Genomic DNA, 25,052 nt, shown 5'->3' with positions numbered 1-25,052 from the left:
CATACAGCTGGCAACTCTCGAAAGCACCATCGTCACGTGACAGCAGTGTTGCCATTACTTTTTATCCAACCTATGTATTTTACGTGTAATATATGTGTTTCAAATTAAATATTTTAAAATATGCAACTATGAAAACAAATGAATATTATATTGCAGATGTCCGCAACAAGGAAAGAAAACAATTACAGACTGCAGCATTTCTTCAGTCATTCAGTAATACTATTACACCAGCTATCACTTTGTTAGCTTCAATTTCAACATTCCTTGGATACAGGTATTTATATGAATTCGTCTTTTTATTCTTTTGAGTAGTGTGAGTGAAATCATGAAAAATTAGTTTAATGATGTTTCATTTCCTAAATATTAAAGAATAGTAGATTTTCATTTGTTTTTGTTCTGCTTCTTGTCTCCAGTGACTTCGTAACTATGTTTCCAGTGTCTGGATGTTAATTGTGTATGGGTGAATATTCTGAAATGGGTAAATGTATGTCCCGGCTGATTTAAGGAGTTTCTTGAAAATGTTAACTGATTACTTTTGCGTTTAATTAACTAACTCTCACATGTTTTAGTTGGAAACAAAGTATAAAAGGATTAATTTTAAAATTTATAATTAAAAAATAACGTCCAAACGTCAAAATGTAACTACGGTCCCTATGTCCCCAACTACATTTTACTGTTTTACTAAGTTTTTCTCGGAATGTTTCGATTTGATTTTATTTCCTCGGCCAAGATTATAAAAATAAATAGTTAAAATACTTATGAAAGACAGGAATTGTTGTTTGTTTAATTCTGAAAGGACACAACTTCAACTTAAAGTTTGTCCCCAAAAATTTCGTAACGCCGGTCCCTCGAAATAAAAGAGCTACACAAGACAATTTTGCTCCATGTGGTAAATTTTAACAGTTGGTTGGTAGTGATGAGAGTCAAGATGGCGCCAGTTGAAAAACGTTTCGTCCATTATCGTAATTTATTTTATTGAAAAATACAAAAATCATCACTGATGACTGAATGTTATGTTTTCTATTGGTAACACCCGTCCCAGGTGGTATTAAATATAGTTTGTATATACTAAACTTTCGTAGTATATGCAAAACATTACAATGTTTGTGGACTAAAAAATCTAACCTCCATGATATTTTTAACGATTTATTTTGTCACAACTATTGCGGAAATTATACTAATTTGTAACAGTCCCTGTTAGGTCAGTCCCTTTATTATGGGACAAGGTTTCATTTAACATACAATTATTAAATACTGGTGGATAAAGTAACTTCGAATATTATTTCATGTGATTGTTTATAGGAAAGAAAAAAAAAGTCTGATGATGGAAGGGAGAAGATACGTAGGCAGAGGGCAAATATGACTGAAGAGGAGTTACAGAAAAAAAGGGACTATGGCAAAGAATATAAAAAAAAGAAAGAAAATAGTAGATATGACTGATCGTGAAAAAAGAAATGTTCGAAGACAAGTGAAATCTGAAGTACAGAAGTTTAGAAGATACCTTAAACAATGGGCTGTAAGGGAAAGATAACAACAATCCCCTGGCTTTTTTTAAAATTAGAAGATCTCACATAAACATTTTTTTAAGCTCAACTGATACCAGAATCTTCAATAATAGGAACAAATGTAACCAATGTGAGAAAAAAGTACACAATTTAATATAATATATTTTTCCAGTTTTGTTATTCATATTTGTCCATTTCAGAATATTCACCCATATCTGATTCTCTAATTGTTTTGCATTTTGTTCGAAATAAATTTTATACTGCTCGTGTTTAAAATATATCAATTTTGTGAAATTGTTACAAGAAGATTTTGCCATTATCTTTATGAGTTCTGTAATAATTATCTATCCATCTATTTGTTAATTTATAATGTGTATTTATTATGGCGGAATTACACATTTGTTTAGATTATAATTTCATCTTTTTATTCAGTTTGACAGGTAACAACCTCTTTGCAACGGAGGCTTTTACAATATTTTCCGTGTTCACTGCAATGCAGTTTACAGTGGGAACATTACCATATGGTATCAAGTGCCTTGCAGAAGCGAATGTTAGCTGCCAGAAACTTCAGGTAATAGCCTCAGTATTTTGTGAATATTTCACATTCTAAGTGCAATGTCTTTATGGTGAAACCAGCATATAGGTAATTAAGTATGGACACTTCGCGTTGGTACCTTTGATGTAGCCGGACTGATTTCAATGACCTTCAAGCCAGCTAAAGCGTGAGATTCTGCTTTCTCCCTAGAGTTGGCGCTGACATCACACCAGCTAGCAGTCGACACAGCGGAAATATAACACATATAATTAATACATCTAGGTACATTATGTACTCAAATAAAATAAATTGGATCCATAAAATAATAAATCCTTCATTAACTGTAATGTCTAGACTCTAGAGTTCCTTTATAATGAGAGTTGAGACGTTGGGCCCAACAACAATTAAAATATGTAATGATTTGATAGCGCTGAAAATGGAGAAACAAAACTCTTATGAGAAGTAAAGCCATATACCTATATTATATTATATACAAATATTAAACGAATTTGATACATAATTTTATAATGTATTATATTATTTCATAATATAATTTATTATATCTGAAATATAAAAAATTATTATTACAACTAGTTTGTCACTGAGAAATAAGGAAAAGCTGTTAACTTGAATTTATTTGAAGCAAAGCATTACTGGATTATGCAATAAGGTAGGCGATGTTTGAATCCTGTGTCGCAACTCTACACTCAATTATTATCTTAGCGTATGCTCGCTTACACTACCTCTAGCGCTTCAAAGTGGAACTAAACGCTGGTGCACAGAGAAACAAAACACAGGAAAATTTGCTCAGTGTCCATTCTTTATAATCCCTATTTGCTGGTAGAACATTTCATGCAGCATCTTACAAGGAAGTCCATACTAAGAAATAACTGAATTAGCAGGGTGCAAAATTAATCATTCACCATTAAGACAAACAGACAGACAGACTTTTGGAGTATAAAATATGTTCAACATCCAAATAGCATTTTTATCCATTACATTTGTACACTAGTTGTAAGACTGAATACTTCGTACTAAATAGTGTTTGTATTGTTTGTTGATTTGATAATTTCCAGTGTCTCTAGATAGATCAATAAGAAGATTCTGGAATTCTCTTAATTTATCAATGTTGAATTCCATTTCTTATTTACGGGTACCTGTAAAACAGAAGAAATTAACCCTGTGATAAGAGGATAAACGAGAATTTTGACTAGCATAATTGAATTTCTTAAATGAGTGAAAAATGACCAGTCAGTTTTGTCTGATACTCTCTCGTTCACAGGCAGTTCTTTTCTATTCTGTATCACATAATACCTCCAGGTTTACTTCTTCAAAGAAAGATGTGCTAAGGGTTTTTGTCATCGTTTACAAGGATTAAATCCACATACATACCTCAATTCTTTAGTTGTAAAAAAAAGTACATAATTTTCTTTCTTTATATTTAACTGTATTTGTTCCAGAAATTTGTTCTGAGACCTAATTATGAATCGCCAGTAATTAAATCTGTTGGCCAGAATGTAATCGAAATCAAAGATGGTACATTTGCATGGGAGGCTTCCCAGTTCGACGAACCACGAAAGAAGGGTATGTTATTCTGTTCTTATTTATAATATATATTGATTTAATTTCATTATGCATTTGTGTATTTCTGAATGTAGTTTACAAAAGCTAATGCATTCAGGAAGATCCACTGTTAGTTGGGAGACTGGAGGGGAAAAAGACCTTTGGGGAGGCCGAGACGTATAATATTAAAATGGATTTGAGGGAGGTGGGATATGATGATAGAGACTGGATTAATCTTGCTCAGGATAGGGATCAATGGCGGGCTTATGAGAGGGCGGCAATGAACCTCCCAGTTCCTTAAAAGCCAGTAAGTAAGTAAGCTTCTTTTCTTAATGCTATGTAAAGCAGAATTTGTTTCTCTATTTGACTGATACTATAATTTTAGTCCAGTTGAGATTATGTTTGCCTCTCTACGATATCTGATAATGAATCCTTTTAACTACAGATTTTTATTTAATAAATAAAGGCTGCGGCAAAACATCCTCCCTAATTTAAAGTTTAAATAAAGAACAGATGGATCAAAATAGGGAAACTTTATTAATATGAAGGTATCTTAACAGTGGGAATTTAGGTTTACATCCGTTGCCATAGCAATATCAAAAGACATTCGTAAAACAACAAGAATTGAATAGGACATTGAATACACGGAATTGACATTCAATTAGTTCAAATTATAATCTGTAACGAATTCCAACTATGCCGTGGACGGGTGAAGAACGTGCTTACGCTGTGATATCGTTTCTGGTAAGTGGTAATTCCGTTGTTGCTGCTCAGATGTTTCCTGGACGCTTAATTTCTTCACGTGGCGACGACCCTTGGCCAGCACGATCACCAGACCTTGCACCCTGCGATTTTTTTCTTTGGGAGCAACTTAAGGCTGAGGTGTTCAAACATCGGCCGAGGACTTTGCCAGACCTAAGAAATGCAATACAGGAAGAAATTGGTCTTATTCCTCACGAAATGCTAATTACAGTGATTCAGAATTTCCGAAGTCACATTCAACAATGCATTGATAGTGAAGGACACCACTTGAGAGACACGTTATTCAAAAAATGAAAAATTCCCACTGTTTAGATACCATTCATATTAATAAACTTTCCTTATTTTGATCCATCTGTCTTTTATTTAAACTTTAAATTAGGGAGGATGTTTTGCCGCACCCTTTACTATAAAACTCTTACTATATGCAATATTGTTTTATTTTACTTTAGAAGTTAACTTTTCCACTTACAGAAAGTATTTTGAATAATTTACTGACTTAAGAGGAATTATTAACTGTGTCTTGAGATGTACTCTCTCTGGTGTTTTGAACTACCTATAGCTATTGTCTGCCCTGTTAACTAGCCCAACTGTTTGGATTTGTATGTGGTTTCAAAGTGACAGAAACAGTAAATCGCAATAACAATATCACATTATTCTTCACAACACAATATTATAGTGGATATCTACAATTTTGTATCTCTTAAAATGGCTTCGGTAGGCTACTATATTTTCATTCTGTTGTTAATAGAAATTGATTCTGAAATCAGTATATTTATAGTTCTGTGTAATATCAGTATTTATTAAGCTGCAATTTTTTTTCAGTAATAATTAACCATTTAAAACATTTTGTGCATACATCTGTGGTGCAGCGGCAATAATTGACTACTTTATAGAAAGTAAAATTTCTGATTTTAGGCCGTTCTAAAAAAAGTCAGAAACAGGTTCATAAAGTAGTGAATGGAGTGAGTGCGACAGCAGAGGAGAAGGGACAGTTCATATCACCTGATGAGAACCAGCCTATAGAAACATTACGTAATGTGGAACTGGAGGTACCCAGAGGAAGGCTGATTGGTATCTGTGGAAGTGTGGGCTCAGGCAAGAGTTCATTGCTGTCGGCTATAATGGGAGACGTAAGTGTAAATTCATGTATTATATAATATTCTGTAGGTAATGTATAGGGACCGGATTTTTATGTAATATCAAGATGTGAAATATGTACATATTTATGTAAGAAAAATAAGCTGAATATGTACCAAAATATGTAAAATCATGAAAATATTTAATATCAATATCTGGCAGGTATAGGATAGGTAAGACTCTCCAGTTGTGATTTCATAGATCACCCGACTTTTTTACCGCACACTTGACACATTACTATTTTCCATCTGTAGTGAAAACTCCGTCCATTGCAATCCATGATTTTATTTTTGTCGTTAGGGTCGAAGATACAGGGGCCATTTTAGTTAGTTAAAACAGTAGATAAACTCACTTGCACTTTATAGATACTGTAAGTACTAAAACTAGAGAACTGAGTGAAATGAATGACACAACAGTACTGCAAGCACTGTTTCGCTTTACTGGATTAGGAGAAAATAAGAGGAAATGTGGGACACATGCATTTCAGCTGCTCCCTGTAAGAAACAAAGTACTACTAAAACCTCAAACTATAGGCATTTACAAACTGTTGTTTGAAAAGGGTCGGATTATTTCAGCCGAGAATCATACTTTCTAATTGCTCAGAAAATCCCATTTCCGTATAGATCTACTAAATTTAAAGTAAAAAGGTCAAGCTATAACCTGAAAAGCTATTTATTTTAATCTTTCAACATCGTTCCAGTTTGGGGGCTCATGTCAGGGTTGACATGGGTTTTCCCTGGAAGGATTAGGAAGAGGGTGGGTAAGGTTGCAAATTGCATGGGAACGGCTTGTTAAGACGTGTGCAGAACAATTATAGTTCGAGAGAAATCTGTGTAATTATTTCAAATTGTAAACTTCCCCAGTAGAATTTTTTTCCCCCTTTTAGAGAAGTAAAAATGAATAAAACCTCTAAATATGTACATTTATGTAATACCAAGCCATAATATGTAATGTGGGCTAAATATGTAAAAATATGTAGTATCAAATTTTAATATATTAATGGTAATTACAAGATTCACAAAGATTTGTTATTTATATACGGTTAGGTTGAAAGGAATATAATATGTAATTACATAAAAATCCGGTCCCTAACAATGTAGCACGAGCACTAGTGTATTGAAAACTTGCATAAATTGTTAAATATTACATTTAAGAATTATTTGATTGTATTCAGTGTCTGGAGACACGGACATCTACAAGTTTAAAATAGCCATTAAGAAACAATATTAGGTTGTAATTAACCTACACTTGGCCAAATTCGAGACAGATTCAGTTTTATTATTATTATTGTTTATTTATTATTTTGCCACCATTATTATTATTATTATTATTATTATTATTATTATTATTACTACTACTACTAAACAGTGAACTTCAATTGTCATTAATTCGTTCCACAAAATTGCTATTGTTACGAAAATGATAATGATGTCATAGTCTTCTTCAAAGTACTCCCTTTGGGGTACATCCCAGCTTTCATTCAGGTTTTGAAAACAATCGAGGACCACCTTCAGCTGTTATTGCCGCGGTCTCATGCTTAACATTCGGTAGGTCTTTGAAATTTAATTGCATTATTGTTTTCAATTTCTTATGTCGCCGCTCCAATCACTCGCCTTAATTTCAATATTGCAACCAATAAGCTGCTTCCATTATTAAATGACACCTACTTGTCTAATCCACGTGGACTAAAAACGAGGTTGCAATGTTTTGTACTGAGGACGAATATTAAGGTATGTGATTAAAAATTATTATTAAAGAGTTATTTTTTTTTTTTTACTTCATTTCATTTCTCTTCAAAGTACTTTCATCTCATGTTTCTCCGAAATCAAATTGTACTTTATTTTTAAATTTATTATTGTTCCGTATTCTCTCCACAATCATATTGTATTTTTAACCTCTGCTTTGTATTCTGGATCCTAGTGGTCAGCCGTAGATGTCGGCCAGATGTCCCAAATTGTGGAATTTGTGTGTAAGAGTTAAGAATGTCAACGTACTCGAATATGAAACAGTAATAATAATTATAATAATAATAGCCATTTAACAATATAACAAACTAGTGCTTATTCTTATCGAGGAAGTAGATGTGACAACATGACGCTTAGAGTGAAACCTACAGAGCAACAATCGGCCGGCAAAGTTATGTTTTAAAAGCACACTGCACGTTATTGTATGATGCCAACATGTTAAGGATGAGGCCTCGGCGATAATACCTCGTCACATTCTGCTAATCTTTCCTACAGTCTGAAATATTCTCCTTTTCAACAGCGATTTTGTCTTTGGGAAAAGTCAGAAGTCACAGGGAATGAAATCTGCATTGTATGGGATCTGTTTTGCTGAAAATTCCTACACCAGATGTCATAATGTTATCGCCACATATTCCATGCCTTTTTATGTATTGTTGATATTACGAGTGTGAAGTCTTTAAATTCGCCCCTTTTGATTTTAAATATGTTCCTTGTTGGTATATTCAGTGAAAAGAGACTTTTCATTAATACACTTTTGGAACTGTAATTTTTTTCTCCTTCAGATGATAGTATCTTCGGGACAGCTTCGAGTAATGGGAAGCATGGCGATTGTGTCACAGCAAGCTTGGATCTTCAATGATACCGTGAGAGAAAACATTCTGTTCGGACTGCCATTTGATGAAAGTAAATACCAAGCTGTCATTGAGTGTTGCTGTTTGCAGAGAGATCTGGAACTCTTGGCTAATGGGGATAAAAGTGAAATAAGTGAAGGTGGCTCAAATCTCAGGTAATTGTCTGTTTGTTTTCTATATAGTGTAAATAAAATGTACATTTTAATATTAGATGACACTAATCCTAATTACCAACATAACATGCGACAAGTCCAGAAGGAAAATATACTATTTCATAAGTTATTTATTGTTAATACTATATTGTTATTATTATTATTATTATTATTATTATTATTGTTGTTGTACGTATTATTATTATTATTATTATTATTATTATTATTGTTGTACGTAGCATTCCATGTAATGTGGGTCCCTATCACCACGGCATGGCGCGTCCTCAGGTTGCGGATAGAGGAGACGGCCTCCAGATATGGAGGGTAGCTGCGAATATATTGAATAAGCAGTCGTGGACAGCCGATAAGGGGTGGTCCTCCAGCTTGGGGGTTGGGCGAAGGGCTAACAACCCATCACCGTAAAAAACAGCTTGTTACGTATCCCTATAATAAGCCTCGGAATAGGACTGATTCTCTGGCACGACCACAGCAAAGGGAAGTAAATCCCTAAAAGACAAAGTATATGATTATGTCTCGTGACCAGTATATTGTACGAAATGGAAATATAAAAATTGGAGATTTATCCTTCGAAGAGGTGGAAAAATTCAAATATCTTGGAGCAACAGTAACAAATATAAATGACACCCGGGAGGAAATCAAACGCAGAATAAATATGGGAAATGCGTGTTATTATTCGGTTGAGAAGCTCTTATCATCCAGTCTGCTGTCCAAAAATCTGAAAGTTAGAATTTATAAAACAGTTATATTACCGGTTGTTCTGTATGATTGTGAAACTTGGACTCTCACTCTGAGAGAGGAACATAGGTTCAGGGTGTTTGAGAATAAGGTGCTTAGGAAAATATTTGGGGCTAAGCGGGATGAAGTTACAGGAGAATGGAGAAAGTTACACAACACAGAACTGCACGCATTGTATTCTTCACCTGACATAATTAGGAACATTAAATCCAGACGTTTGAGATGGGCAGGGCATGTAGCACGTATGGGCGAATCCAGAAATGCATATAGAGTGTTAGTTGGGAGACCGGAGGAAAAAAGACCTTTAGGGAGGCCGAGACGTAGATGGGAGGATAATATTAAAATGGATTTGAGGGAGGTGGGATATGATGATAGAGACTGGATTAATCTTGCACAGGATAGGGACCGCTGGCGGGCTTATGTGAGGGCGGCAATGAACCTTCGGGTTCCTTAAAAGCCATTTGTAAGTAAGTAAGTAATGTACGTAGCATTGTGATCTTATGCTCTTTGGTGATGTTTGGTATTAGCACAGTCTACTATACACAGTTACGAAGCTTAATACTTACTAAATATGCAAACATAAACAGTTGAAATATGCATCCATAGATAGTTGCTTACCACCAGGATCGCTACTATCGCCTCATCACAGACTCTTTCCCTAGCAGACCATAAAATGTATTGTACTTTCGATATCGTGTTCTTTTGAAAAAATTAACACCTTCCTTCCACTATTTAAATATGAAATACATAAGGTTTATATATTATTTTCATAAAATATATATATTATATTCTATAAACTCACCTTCCTGGATCTTTCGAAAGGATAACTCTGACCTATTTTTCTTACAATTTATAGTACTGCAAACATCTCCTTGTCCCATATTATTATTCACATTATTGTATTTTAGCCATTTACAGTTATTACAACTGATAACGAACTTTTCACAAAAATGCGAAATACGGCACAGTCATTGCTTTTTCGATCTAGACCCGGCCGTAATTTTGTTCGGGTTTTCTATTTCAGTGTATGGAGCTCAGTGAAATATTATAACTTTATTGTTTATCATTGCTAAGTTTTATTTAGTTTAATGTGTCCATAAGTTCCGTTTACTTCTTGTTGCATAATATGTTGCAGAAATAATTACGAAACTGTGTTATTTTAATGTGAAGAGAATTTTACATGTTAACATAATCTGTTCGTGTCAGCATTTCAAGTTTAGAATGGAAGCTATTTTGAGGTTTAATAAAAAGAATTTATATTGGGATTTCAATTTAGCACATTTACCTTCCTTAATTTTAGACAAAACATTTACCATACCACTTCTATGAAATTAATGTACGTACAATTGTGTTACTTCATCTCTTAAGTAGTAGATAAATACAATAATTCATTACTCAATTTTAGTATTAAAATACAGACAAATTGAATGTCCGGGGTATCATACATGACATTATGCTTTTAATTATAATGTATGATTGGGAATTTAGGATTATAAGTTAAATATAGTAAACATAACCTATAATTTTCATATGAATGGCAAGGCATTGGAGATCACTAAATTTAGACAAAGGGGCAACTGGTACAGTAAACATAACCTATAATTTCAACATATCTAAATATCTGTGCGGTGCAATTGAAAATTATTGAATCGTGCATAAATGAATGTACAAGAATTTCGCAATATTTAATCGAAATAAAGGCAGATATCACACATACGAACAACGTAATTTTCACACCATAAATAATATTACATCTTAACTCGCAAGTAAATTATGTCTGAAGTGTCTCATAATCATTGTTTTAAATTTTATTAATGGAATTACACTACATTTTAGAGAAACATATGTTACTGGTTATGCATTCCAACTAATTTATATGGTTGAAACGCCGCCCTTCGTGATCTGGTTAAACGAGTCACATGGTCTGCCTTACGGCCTGTATTAGATCACGATGGCTGTGGCACAGTCTATTGCTCCTAGTACTCACAGTGCTCCAAGCGGCTTGCAACTACCGCGAGATTTGCAAAAAATCACCCCAAGCTTCGTGACTGTATATAGTAGACTTTGGTATTAGTTGGCGACAGTGAAGAGACAGTCAAATTAGACATTTAGGAACTTCACTTATGTTATCCTCACTATAATCTTTGTTAGAATTCAATAGTCACTTGATGCTATAGTTTGAAATCCCTTTATAAGGTGCAACTCTCTTTTCAGCTATTGTAAAAAGGTATAAAATTAATATACTTTGCATCTCCTGTTCCTAGCCAGTTTGTTACATGTATGTATGTTTCTTTGAAGTGGTGGACAGAAACAGAGAGTGAACCTTGCCCGTGCAGTGTATGCGAATAAGGACATCTACCTTCTGGATGATCCACTGAGTGCAGTTGATGCCAAGGTTGCACGCAGTATTTTCAGCAAATGCATCAAACATAAACTGCAAGGAAAAACTGTTCTTCTGGTTACTCACGGTATGCAGGTATGTTAATTCTGCTGCTCCACGTATGAAGTAAATTGTCAAATGATTTGTGTTCAGTACTCTGGTCAGGAAGGAGCAAATAACAGCAAGCTACCTGATATCAGATTAACAAGATCATACCGCTTCATTATTTTTTACAACAAACTCTGTTATCCGGGCTAATCACCAGACAAATAAAGGGTGTGGCAAAACAACCTCCCTAATTTACAATTTAAATAAAAAACATGTGGATCAAAATAAGGAAACTGTATTAATATGAATGGTATCTAAACAGTGGGAAATTTAGGTTTACTTGCGTTAATCATCAAAATTTCCGATATTGGAGTGGACAGAACCCTTGTGAACTTCATGAAAAACCTCTACATAACGACCGTGTTAAGGTACAGTCACACGTTGCTACTTTTGCTGCGCAACTTTTGTACTGCAGCCGCAAAAGTTGCGTGTTGAGTTCACATGTAAGCCAAAAGTAGCGCGCTGCACGCTACTTTTCGTGCTGCGCAACCCGAGTGCAGCAAAAGTTGCAACTGGAGGTTGCGAGTCTGTTCACACACAAGGCGCTACTTTTGCAGCCGCAGTCATGCTGCAAGTTTCCATCTCCGTGTTGACTTCTCAATATACATTTTGTGGTTATGTTCGCATTATTAAGAAACTCATGCGAAAGCTTCCTTATCTATTATTTGCTTTTCTGTCATATCTAGTATTCAGAAATTGGCATAATTTTTACTATTAAAACTTTTAAAAACGCCTATATCTTAAATGATAACCAACAGCATATTCACGTAATCAATGTTGGCAACCCTCCTGTTTGAAACTACGTTACAGAAAATTAAAAAAATGAATTATATCATCAGCAAATATGCTCAGACTGTGTTGTGCATTTAATAACTGTTACAAATAATTTATTTTCATCACATCTAACATTAAAATATATCCAAACAATAAAAGTATCATTGGCACATTTGGGTGGCAACACTGATCGCAACCGCAGCAAAAGTTTCAACAAAACCGATATCAAAAATGCTGCGGCTGCAACCCTGAGAACCCTGTTCACACGTCGCTACTTCTAAGCCGCGCGCAGCATGGAAAAGTAGCGGGCAGCAGGTTCGGCAGCCGCTACTTTTCAGGTTGCACCGTTGTTCACACATCGCAGTACAAGAGTTGCGCAGTTTTTTGTACTGCAGCGCTGCAAAAGTAGCGACGTGTGACCGTACCTTTACTGTATGGTGCGCGGTTGCAAGAGTCGGAATACTTGGTCCTTATATTTTTGAAGAGGATGGTGCTACTGTGACAGTGAACTCTCAGCGGTACTCTTTTATGATCAACAATTTTTTGGCACCAAGACTCAATGCGCTGCAGATTGACCAGGTATGGTTTCAGCAGGACGGCGCCACCTCTCACACAGCTCAGATTTCTCTCCAAGTCCTGAGACATATGTTTCCCAGACGCTTAATTTCTTCACGTGGCGACGCCCCCTGGCCAGCACGATCACCAGACCTTGCACCCTGCGATTTTTTTCTGTGGGGACATCTTAAGGCTGAGGTGTTCAAATATTGGCCGAGGGCTTTGCCAGACCTAAGAAATGTAATACAGCAAAAAATTGGTCTTCTCCTCAATAAATGCTAATTAGAGTGATTCAGAATTTCCTAAGTCGCATTCAACAATGCATTGATAGTGAAGGACACCACTTGAGAGACACGTTATTCAAAAAATGAAAAATTCCCCACTGTTAAGATACCATTCATATTAATAAAGTTTCCTATTCAATTCTTGTTGTTTTGCGCATGTCATTTGATATCGCTATGGCAACGCATGTAAACCTAAATTTACCACTGTTTAGATACCATTCATATTAATAGTTTCCTTATTTTGATCCATCTGTTTTTTATTTAAATTTTAAATTAGGGAGGATGTTTTGCCGCACCCTTTACATACAGATAACTGAAAACATGGGTAATATGAATGTTGCTTTTTAATGCAGAATGAACGTTGTTATATACCGGTACTGTTGTGGAGATTTAACACATTCAGTTCAGTTATCACTTTTAACAGTAAGCTTTGAATGTGTTTGCACTGTTCTTGATTATGTGGAACAATGGGCTTTTAATTACACTGGCATTGTTGCACTTTGTAGCATTCATACTTGTACATACACTGGAGGGAACGGTAAGGGTAGCCTGGATTGCTGTGACCGTTCAACCTGTCGGTAATTGTTTCGTCTGGTCGTCAGTTAGGAAATGTTACATGTTACAATCAGATTTGCATCAGGAAATAAAGTGGCAAGACTTGTTACAGACAAACTATGTTTATACCAAGGTCACTTTGAGACTCTCTCACTCGAATTTGAATACAAAAATAAAGTAAAATAAAAAGAGTTTTTATTCACTTCAATCTATATTTCTATACGAGATTTACGCTTTCAGAAGTACGACTTTTGTCCTGGAACTTAATATCTTCAACATTTCAGCTCTGTGGTAGCATGTCTACCTCCAGACTAGCCAACCCGGGTTCGATTCCCGGCGGGGTCAGAAATTTTCATGTAAAATTTCTACCTCAGGACTAGGAGAGATGGTGGTGCATAATTTCTAATCACTAAATTGTGCAACAATATGCGTGGGTTAAGTCCCAAATCTCTCCGCAGTGCATATGAAGGAAAGGCATATGTCCATCAGATGGGCACATTAAACCTGGTGGCTCCCTTGGTGGTATTCGACAGGAGAAGGCACTGGGTTTCCCCTTTTCCCTTCATCACCATCATCATCCTCACCCATTCCGTACATTACACTTTTTTTTATTATCCAATTTAATAAACCCTAGTTCACCCTGAGGTATATTAGGGTTATAGTTGGCATCAAAATACATATTTTATAACCAATAAACAATAATAAAATTATATTATAAAATTGTGGTCACAGTTACAATTCACATGAATTATGTAGAAGAATGCACATTAATGAAAGAATGGATCCTGTTAAAGATTAATGAGATGTTTGAGGAGTAATCAATGCAAAAGATATACAAGAATGTCTAACCATTTCAGAGTAAATCACGACCTAAAAAGATAATCAATAGTAGATTAATATAACAAAGTTTGACTTTCACTTTCAAATTAATACTTAATTCATGGACAATGGAACAGTTAAGAGTAACAAAAGGATATTACAAGCATTGATTTACAGTTACAAGTTACATACGTGATTCAGGAACAAGTACAATAATTAAAATGATAACACAAGTAACGACTTACAACTAACGAATAACGAAATTCTTGAAGGGCAATATATAATAGTAGGGGCAATACAAAAGATTTAGAAACAAATATAAACAGTAAAGGAATAGTAGAAAAAAATTGGCTTAAAATTACAAGTTAAACACATTCTTTTTAAAGCAATAGGTAACAACAAAGAGATATAATATCAATACACTGGCTGTAGTTACAGATTAAACACATTATTTTAAAAACAAACACGCAAATGATCAATAGTTATTTTCAGGCATTATATACATGGACCATATCTTTAATTGACATCTTCTTGACGTTACTTCGTATATTATTTTGTGTTTCAATCTATTTCAATTTGTTATTTTTCACTGTGACAACAAAAGTATGTTTCATAAAGCCTCAAGGCATTTCTCTTTATTTATACGAACACTTAACATACACTCACCCTAGTATATGACATAACTCTTCACAGATACATATCATGCATAACATGGCCCACCGAAGTGGTGTGCAATTTGAAAATGGGTCACATTTCTGCCGTCTGTCTGCATTGCAGAACCCGAATCACGCAAGTGAAGTGGGTAGGCTTTAGAGACACACATTTCAGAACTACATACAGGTTCTGTTATTACGGCTCATAACTCAGCCGAGCGTAATGGGCCTAGTAGGTTTAGGTTGATACCTATTTGCCCTGATACATAATTTCGTAAAGTTGGAGATGATAAGTTCCAGGAACACAGTGGTATATGCAAAAGCGTACAGTAGTATTTAATTTCTAGCTAGATACCTCATTAGGAGAATGTTTGTGTGTCACCTCAGTAATTCAGAACTAATTTTTGTTGTTTGTTACAGTTTCTTGAACAGTGTGATGAAGTTCTTTACATGAAAGATGGAATAATCTCTGAAAGAGGAAATCATCAGAAGTTAATTTTTCAAAATGGTGATTACGCTCAGATGTTGCAGTTTGATCAAGTGAGGGATCAGAAACCCGTTACTGATTTGGAAGCTGATGAAACTGGTAACACAGAAGGTCAGTTGTTTATAATAAAATTACTAGCCCAATAATAGTTTAAGAAAAAAGAAAGCTAAATAACGCAAATTTGCGTCCAATTTAATACTGAGGCCCAGTTTCACCAAACTTCGTTAAAATAACGCTAATAGCATGTTAACTAACGTGTTGTTAAAAATTAAACATCCTGTTAGTGTAATAGTGTTTCACCAACCATTTGAGGTACTTTGGTTAGGTAACATGATGTTAAGAATAATGTAACAGGAATCAAAGAAGCAGTGATTGTATGAAAGTTTACTGAATGTGCCTTTAGTTAGTGTAGTCATTTGTTTTAGCGGAGAATTGTATTTTTACATTATGGAAGTATTGGAGACTAACATAATTACAACAGAAATCGAGAAAAAGAAAGTGTAAGGAGCAGTATTGAACTTAAACGTAGTGATGGAACTTTCATTAGGAAAAAGGAACAAGCATGGGTCTCGTTAACCCAATATTTTCAATCATCATTTGGATGTGAAAACGCAAACTATGAAACAAATCAATGTTATGGAAATATTAAAAGAAATGCTGAGACGGGTCATGCACAAGATACAGTGGAATATTTGAAAACTGTCAGTGGTACTTTCACTCTCAAAGTTGATATTTGTACGAAGATTCTTTCAACTATCCAGGATCAAATAGAACCAATAGGAAATGAAAACAATTGTGATGCTGAATAAGAGTTAACATTATTTTCATATCTTATATATCTAACATATCTTCACACGTCATTGGTCATAATTACTTGTGAATTGTTAAATCAGTGAAATAAAGAAATATCGTTTTAAAAATCTGCAGTTATATCTGAGTATTAATACGAAATAATAATCACAGAAATGCTTACGTTAATAAACACATATCTTCTCTTTACTGCGGATGCAGTGCTAATATTAATATGAATCATTTTAGTATTTATGAACATATCAATTCTGAATAACTAAACATGCTGAAGTAGTGATTGCAGCTAATTGTTTTCACTGCAAATATATCTCGATATAATAATGTGGCGTGTAACATAATGTTCTCTGGCAGCCATGATTCACGCTGTAACAGGATGTTAAGGATTTAACTGCAGGAGTATGCTATGTTAATTTAACAATGGGTTTAACATGATGTTAGCAGTAACAACAGTTGATGAAACATCTCTTCCGTTAAGTTTGCTGTTAAACTGCCTTAACGACATGTTAAATATTTAACAAGGATTGGTGCAACTGGGCCAGAATGTACAAAATTAATGATAAAGTATATACTGTTTTTATTTCTCGCCTCCTATGGCGCACCCCTGGCAACGACTGTCGGTAAATTGGTCTACACAACAACTGGCTTCATATGCGTGAAGTCAAGTGCCCATCGATAGTTAAACAAACAAACATTTTTATTTCACAATATTGATGTAAATGCATATTGAAACAGATCCTCTTTTTATTGTGTTTTGCTTTTAAATAAAGACCATCGTGATGATTACAGGTGGAGATGAAGCAGCTGGAAGGTTGACATCAGAGGAGACACATACCATGAGCAGAACAGGCTGGAAAGTTTACTTCGATTATGCAAAATTTTGTGGTGGCTATTTTGTTATGACCATGCTTTTACTTCTGGTCTTACTGTTCACACTGTCAAGAATGTCTTCGGGAGTTTGGCTTCAAATATGGTTGGATCAAGGCGATGGGAAAGAGGTGAGTAATGACTACTGTCTTGGCAGCATATATGTCTTTCTTGGTTGATTCTTTTACAAAAAAAATATTTACTTTAAGCCTAGGCTGCGATGCAGAACTTTGGGCCCCTCCTCCATGAAAAGGGAAAATATGTTGTTGTTTTCTAATGCCAGGCGTTTGACAATAAAGTCATTTGACCTCTTGCACTCCAATATTTTTCAAAGATGTTATCATGGTCAGCCACTGAAGCACAGATTTTGAGGTGTTGAAAATGGCAAGTTGTAGTCAATTTAAGTGAACACCATATTTTAACGTTTTGGTGGCTATTTCATTCACACACAACCCCCAGAATGCCTGGAGGACCACACCTGCTGGTGGTCGACGGGTCCATTGGACCTAGCTGGGAGATCTTGTTGATCACCAGCTTTCCCTCCTTAAGCCACGGAGGACGATTTTAGTGCCATAGCAGGTCAGCACTAGGAACAGAAAAGTAGAAAGAGGAGGAAGGAAAGGGAAATGAACCCCTAGGCCTCGAATGCTCTAATGCCGTCAGGGTCGAAGAAAGTAAGAGTTCAGTCAGAGGACTGGATAGGAAAGGGTAAAGAGGGAATTAGGTATTGAGTAGAGGAAAATTATACCAAATTCAGTCATTAACTCATCAAGCTGACCAGTGCTGATTGATGAGTAGCCCCTCCCTTGTAAAATTATGCTTACTAACAGCTGCACCACGGCTGGTTGTAAAAAGAAAGTGCTTAAAATTGTGAGATGTTGAATAATTGCTGTTAAATTGTGAAGTAAACCCAAAGACAATTATGTGACGATTGTTGTAGGCCAAACATTATAGGTGTAGAGAATTAGCCATTAAAAACAGTATTTTTGTTAGCTTTAATACTGAATATATTTTTTTTGTACTGTAATCCTTTTTCATGCCTTATAATTCGTGGGGGGGGGGGGGGAAATTAATTGTTCCAATTAAAGAACGAATAATAGCTTTGCAGAAGTCCTGTTTCTTTAAGTGTCGGTCATTTGCCAGTTGGCCTTTGTTATTAGTGTTCCATCCACTAGCAGGAAGTAGCGCCAGAAATGAAATTGTTTTAGTATTCCATCTTTAGGAATAATAATTAATAGCATTGGAACTTATACACAAGCCCTAAACCATACAAAACCGAGAAAGTTCTGATAAAAATGGAGTAAAAATGTTTCTCTTTAGTACTTTGTGGGTTTAATAGCAAATTTTAATTTGTGTGCTTTTATTTCCAGGCTGAAAGAAGAATAAACGATACAGAATACAATTTAAATATGACAGAGGAAGAACTTAAGGGGTTTGTCAATGACAATCCTCATTTATGGTTCTACCAGCTGATATATGGTGTTACGTTTGCTTTCATAATGTTCATTGGATTACTAAAAGGAATTGGCATTGCTCGACAGTTGCTGCTAGGTAAGTTTCGCAACTGTTAAATCAGTCATAATCAAGACTTGTTGAATGTCAAATGTTTGTATTTCATTCCATAGATGCTCATTTCCATTAGCACTTGTCAAATTTAAGGTAATTTTTCTGGTAATGGTGGTGATTCAATAGCTGTTCAGAAGTGAAACCAAGAAAAGCATGACAGGTTATCTATAGCACACTCAAGCAGTCACTATTGCCCATCAAAGAAGGTACTTTAAACGACATTTCATACAAGGATGCGAAGGCATTTCTTTCCCCTTCCACTTGCCCTGAGTCCGTCAGTGACAGACTGGTAGCTGTTAACCTCTTATACCTGCACCCCCGAAATTGTACACACTAGCAAATAAAATATTAAATAAAGTAGGCCTACATAAGTGAATATAAAAAACAGTGTGACATATGTTTGAAACTTACATGTTAGAGTATATTTTTGTGTAGTTCTTACAATATTTTCAACTAATAATTAATTACATTTAGGAATGTTAGTTTGTATTGTGAAGTCAGGGGGTGCGACACAGTACAGGCTGTTCCATTGTGTATGCTGTAGAGTAGCAACTAGCGGTGTAGAAAACATTTATCTTCTGTTGTCAGTAGGTTTTAATGTGCCAGTTAATATAAACAGCAATAAAATTCAACATAATTTATTGTACTTAGCGGCTAATGTTTTATTTGTTTATTTTTTTTTGTTCCGTATTTTTTAATGTTTATTTTGAACGCTTAGAATGGACTTTCGAAATATAAAGTACCGGTAAACACTTTCAGAAATAAAATTTGTCACTATGTAGAAAGTTAATTATTCGAACGTTTGTGAGATGGACATTAGCATCTTCCCCTTCACTGATGGTAGGGAGTGTGAGTAGAGGGGAAAGCCTATCAACCAAACTGAAATGGGGTTTAGATTGGCAGTAGTTCATCATATGTACATAAATGTTATGAAAGATGTAGCCTGCGTAAGGATAATGAGTCACTGAATAATTACCATAAAAAATATTTGAATATGTGTTAGTGACGAATCGTAATGCGATGTACACATTTTTTAACGAAGTTATGTCAACTGCATGGTTATGTAGGTTTGTTGGGATTGGTGATAGCAAGATGCTGATCTGACAACGTGACTTTTGGTACAGAATTACCAGACATTCACCTTACAATTAGAGAATACCTCAGAAAAAAATAGCAACGGCTCACTAGTGAGAGTTTATGGATGTAGATCTACATGTCTGGTACCTTGACAGTCCAGTTTGAATGGTGTCGATGTTGCCATATGCTTCGTTGATGCTTTGGTCTCGGGCCAGCTAGTGGCAATGGCATTCGTGGACTGTTCAGACACCACTGCGACCTGGGGCCCGTTTCACAATCCTTACAAATTACAAATAACAACTAAGTCTGACGAACTTTACAAAATCAGCTAAAGGAATTTACAAGTATGCATTATTGGTTACACACGATCGCCAACGACAGTTTACAAAAATCACTAAGGAGCAGAGCTAAAGTCGCTGTATTTTTACTACTATCAATACATATGTTTATATTTTGTACTAAAATAGATTATTCTAAGCTTGCTGATTCATATTTCACCAACAGAAAATATAAAATATTGTTTAAAAAAATTAAAAGTATTTAGATTTTTATATATTGGCGACAATGGAGTTTCATGTGATGTGATTGGTCGAGTATACCAATACGTCTATTACTTAAAGGACCAAAGTTAGCAGAAAATTCAGTCAAATAAGTAAATAACAGATTTGGTCCACGTACAAATATGCAATTGATAAAATAATTATGATGTCTAACCACAAAATCAGGTTAATTTTTTGTGTTGATCCATCAGTATTTATTAATGTTGCATCCATAACCTCACAAACATTAGTGATCCCATCAGCAGCATAAAAATTCTGTGCTTTAGTAAATAACATTTTGGTGATCAAAAACCTGCCCCGAATTTAACTCTTTTAACAACATCAACTACCCTGTGGGCACTTTTGCACACTGATATCTTAGAAATTCCGTGCTTATCTGCTAACCCACGGAACTGACAGCTAGTATGCATCCAATGCAAAACAATACAGTTCTCGCTTTGAGGTTAGGGCATCACTTTTCTCTTTTGGATGTTGAATATGATGTCCATATCTTGTAGGAGAGATTCCAGCGAAATGGGACTTGAAACGACTTCAGAATACCGCGTAACTAGTGTCGCTATTGGATTATTGAATTATTTATTTTTGGTGCAAGGAACTTCTTTATTAATGCGAGTATTTATTAAATACAGTCTTTGTGTATAAATACTTATGCGGTATTCTTAAGTATAGCGCGGGACTCATTCGAAACCTTTCATTAAATTTATACAATGATACGAACTTGTTATTAATTCTTGCCCGAGAATTTTACGTATACGTCTTCGTTTGATTAGGCCTAAATTCAATATCTTCATCTGAGTCATTAGAACTCCTTAATAACATCAAAACTGCTTTAGTTTAATTCTTAATATTATCAAGTTACTCAAAAATTAATTTAATAAGTATTTCTTTATTGTATTTATTAATAATTTGTTGCAATATCAAACTTTACACATCTCAGAGGTATTGTAGAAAATGTGCTAATTTTACAAGTAAAATTTACACGTTTGTAAAATCATTCTTCATTGTGAAACAGAATACCGGTACTTGTAAAGTGAGCAAAATTTAATTTGTAAAGATTTGATTTCCTTTGTAAAGTTCAACATTACAAACAAAGATTGTGAAACAGAAGTTTACAATTTACAAGCAAAGTTTACAATTTACAAAGATTGTAAACATTGTGAAACAGGCCCCTGGTGACCACCTTTCCTCTGCCATCTCTTGTACTCTACAGTAGTGGTGTTGGACTTATTTGATTATTATTCGGATTCCGTTTTCTCCTGTTGTGTTCGTCTCCACTTTTACATCCTCTCAGTATTTGAATTTCGAGGCATTTTGAAAGTTCACAAATTTTCACAACTACCTTTTGAAAGTAGAGAATCTAGCTTATCCTGATTTTTTTTTCTCCTACTTTATTTAGTAGATCAATTGATTGATGCTCAGACATTCAGATCTCACAGCGTTATATCCAGAACGTAGCTTTTGAGCAGGGCCTTGCACATGTTTACAGTTATGAGACTCCTTTGTTTACACAGTGGTATACTTTTCGTTTTTCTTTGTTCATTTGTTAAAAAGTTTTGCTATAAATGATAAGTGGACATTGTTATTGACTTACTGTGCCTATCTAACTTGTAAGCAGCCCAATCGAGATTGAAACCCACGCCCAAAAGCAACTTAGGATCAGGAGTCTCACTTGTCATTGCAGGCCATGCCAGTGTTTTATACATTCTGATTGGCGTAAAAGAACTATATGGTAGTGACTGCTTGAATGACTTTAAATGACCTTCCTAAATTCATTAACGGTCTTACTAATAAAAACTCTATATACAGACGTTTAACTGTCTTATAATTATACAATGAGTAGCTCGTTTATAAATCGTGTGTAAATTTCTTACTAATAATCACTACATATGTCGTGTATAACAGTATAACTGTTATACAGCTACGTCATAGTTTCGTCATTACTTCGTTACGAAATGTAATAGAATATCTGAAATTCTCTATTGCATCCGGTAGAGCGCTCTAGTGTGGCGTGTTAAGTATTGATAGTACAACTGGCTCTGATCTATTACCATACTATATTTTGGTCAAAGAGTACAAGCTACAGCAATATTATTCTAATTATTCTGTGCTCTTTGGTTTGTTCTTCTGTGGTTACTAGGCAACCATCATCATAAAATGACAGTCGATACGAACAGCTGTTAGAGAGGCGGCCATTTTTTCTCTAAATACAACGCTTAAACAAGGGGTTTCGTGTATATAACTACTGCAAAGCAATTCCCATTGTATAGTTACAGACCGTTTATACGTCCATAGCTTATTCACGGTTTATTAGTAACGTTTTATGTCTCAACGCTGCATAAGTCTCGTATAAAAACTATACACGGTTTGTTAGTAAGATGTAAAGCTATAACAATGATGTATGCTGATGACACTACATTCTTATGTCCTAGCTCTACTCTGAATGAATTACATGCTCTAACCAATGATATTCTATCACAGATGGCTTTATGGTTTGATTCTAATGGTTTTTCGCTTAATAAAGAAAAGACTATCAACATAACTTTTACCCTAAATCATGTAATAAAAAAGGACAACATACAAAACTACACCAATTTCTAGGACTTTTTATGGACTCCAGTTTAACATGGGAAAAACATCGAATATATATTATATGCACAAAATTATCAAGAGTTATATATTTATTAAAGAAATTAGTGACTTGCGTTTCTCAAAATTATTTAAGATGTACCTACTTTTCTTTCTTTCAGTCGATAATTAGGTATGCTTTAATTTTCTGGGGAAATGGTAGCAAAATTGGCAGTGTCTTGATTTTGCAAAAGAAAGCCATTACAATTCTATGTCAATCAAACTATCTTGAACATTGTCGACCTGTTTTCAAATGATCATAGATATTGACTGTCATAAATTTATATATATACGACCTAGTACTTTACACTCGACAAAATATAGACAATTACTCATTAATAGCCAATTAGAAATTAGAAATAGTGAACAAATTAATATTCCATACTGTAGATTACATAAAACTAGTACAAATTTTTCTGTCATGGGGATGAAATTATATAATAAGCTTCCCAGTCAATATCATAAGTTACCAACCAATAGTTTCAAAGCTAGATTTTATAATTGGCTTTTAATTAATCCTTTCTACTCTGTAGATGAGTTTCTTAACATAAACTCATACGAAATTGTTTTTTAATAAATAAAGTTATATACTTTTAGTTGCAATTATTACATTAAGAGTGAAGTGTTTTCATTAATTTTAGGGTTTCAAAATGTTTTGTGTTTTCATTCTAATTAAACTTTACTCTTTTCAATTGTATGTGTATTTTCAAATGTATGTTGTGACGAAGCCTATCACTGTATGTTTAATGGCTTAATAAATTGAATTGAATGTGTATAATTTTATGTTTTTCCCCATTTGTACGAGGGGGATCCAGGAAATAACGACCGTTTTGTTGTAATAATTAAAAAAATATATATTTATTTGAAAAAACAAAGTCTGTTACATAACTGAAGCTTCCTTTACTTCTCTACATAATCACCACCTACATTTAAACATTTGTCGTATCTGTTCACTAGCTTTAGAATTCCCGTGTTATACTCCTCTGCCGCCAGTTCATTAAGCCAGGTGTTCACTGTCTTCTTCAACTCTTCATCACTTCCAAAATGCGTACCACCCAGAAAGTCTTTCAGCTTAGTGAAAAGGTGAAAATCGCTAGGAGCAAGGTCTGGACTATAGGGCGGATGATCAAAGATTTCCCAACCGAATTGATCCAGCAATTCTCGAGTTGAAGCAGCAGTGTGCGGGCAGGCGTTGTCATGAAGAAGCACAACTCCTCTCGAAAGCATTCCTCGCCTCTTGTTATGGATGGCTCGCCGTAGTTTTCGTAAAGTCTCACAATAACGATTTGCATTGATCGTAGTGCCTTTTGGCATGAAATCCCAAAAGACAGTAGCCATGACTTTTTGTGTTGAGAGAGTCTGTTTGAATTTTCTCGGTTTCTTGGGTGATGAGGGATGATGCCACTGACGTGATTGGCGCTTGGTCTCTGGGGTGTTGTGAGACACCCAGGTCTCATCACCAGTCACAATTTGATCAAGAAAGGCGTCTGCATCTGTGTGATATCGCATCAAGAATGTCAATGCTGAAGCCATTCTCTGAGTTTTGTGTTGGTCACTCAGTTGCCGTGGAACCCATCGTGCACAGATTTTGTGGTAGCCAAGATGTTGCGACACAATTTCACCAAGCAAAGAACGAGAAATGTCAGGAAAGGCAATATGCAATTCGTCGAGTGATGTGCGCCTGTCTTGCAAGATTCTGTCGTTCACTTTAGTCTTCAGTGATGAGTGATGGGCGTCCAGGTCGAGTTTCATCGTGGACATTTGTTCGCCCATTGTTGAACATTTCGCACCATTTTCTCACATTTCTTTCATTCATTACAGTATCACCATACACTTCTTTCAATTGCCGGTACATTTCTGCAGGTTTCAAATGTCGGGCATTCAAAAATCGTATCACACTCCTCACCTCACAGTCGGTGGGATTATCAA

General features: G+C 34.9%; 1 protein-coding gene across 2 annotated transcripts in view; it reads left to right on the top strand.

Annotated features, from left to right (window-relative positions):
* The window catches only part of LOC138708718 (ATP-binding cassette sub-family C member 5-like), a 347,709-nt gene that overhangs the window by 34,137 nt on the left and 288,520 nt on the right, over positions 1 to 25,052 (top strand). For both annotated transcript variants that reach the window (XM_069838825.1, XM_069838826.1), the window contains 9 exons: positions 157 to 274; positions 1,938 to 2,076; positions 3,501 to 3,624; positions 5,281 to 5,495; positions 8,030 to 8,253; positions 11,305 to 11,482; positions 15,555 to 15,732; positions 17,218 to 17,426; positions 18,666 to 18,846. In XM_069838825.1, the coding sequence (XP_069694926.1) occupies positions 157 to 274; positions 1,938 to 2,076; positions 3,501 to 3,624; positions 5,281 to 5,495; positions 8,030 to 8,253; positions 11,305 to 11,482; positions 15,555 to 15,732; positions 17,218 to 17,426; positions 18,666 to 18,846 (1,566 nt within the window). The remainder of the gene's footprint in view (positions 1 to 156; positions 275 to 1,937; positions 2,077 to 3,500; positions 3,625 to 5,280; positions 5,496 to 8,029; positions 8,254 to 11,304; positions 11,483 to 15,554; positions 15,733 to 17,217; positions 17,427 to 18,665; positions 18,847 to 25,052) is intronic.

Source organism: Periplaneta americana, chromosome 11 (assembly GCF_040183065.1).
Source record: "Periplaneta americana isolate PAMFEO1 chromosome 11, P.americana_PAMFEO1_priV1, whole genome shotgun sequence".
NCBI classification, from domain to species: domain Eukaryota; kingdom Metazoa; phylum Arthropoda; class Insecta; order Blattodea; family Blattidae; genus Periplaneta; species Periplaneta americana.
This window is presented reverse-complemented; position numbering and strand designations above follow the sequence as displayed.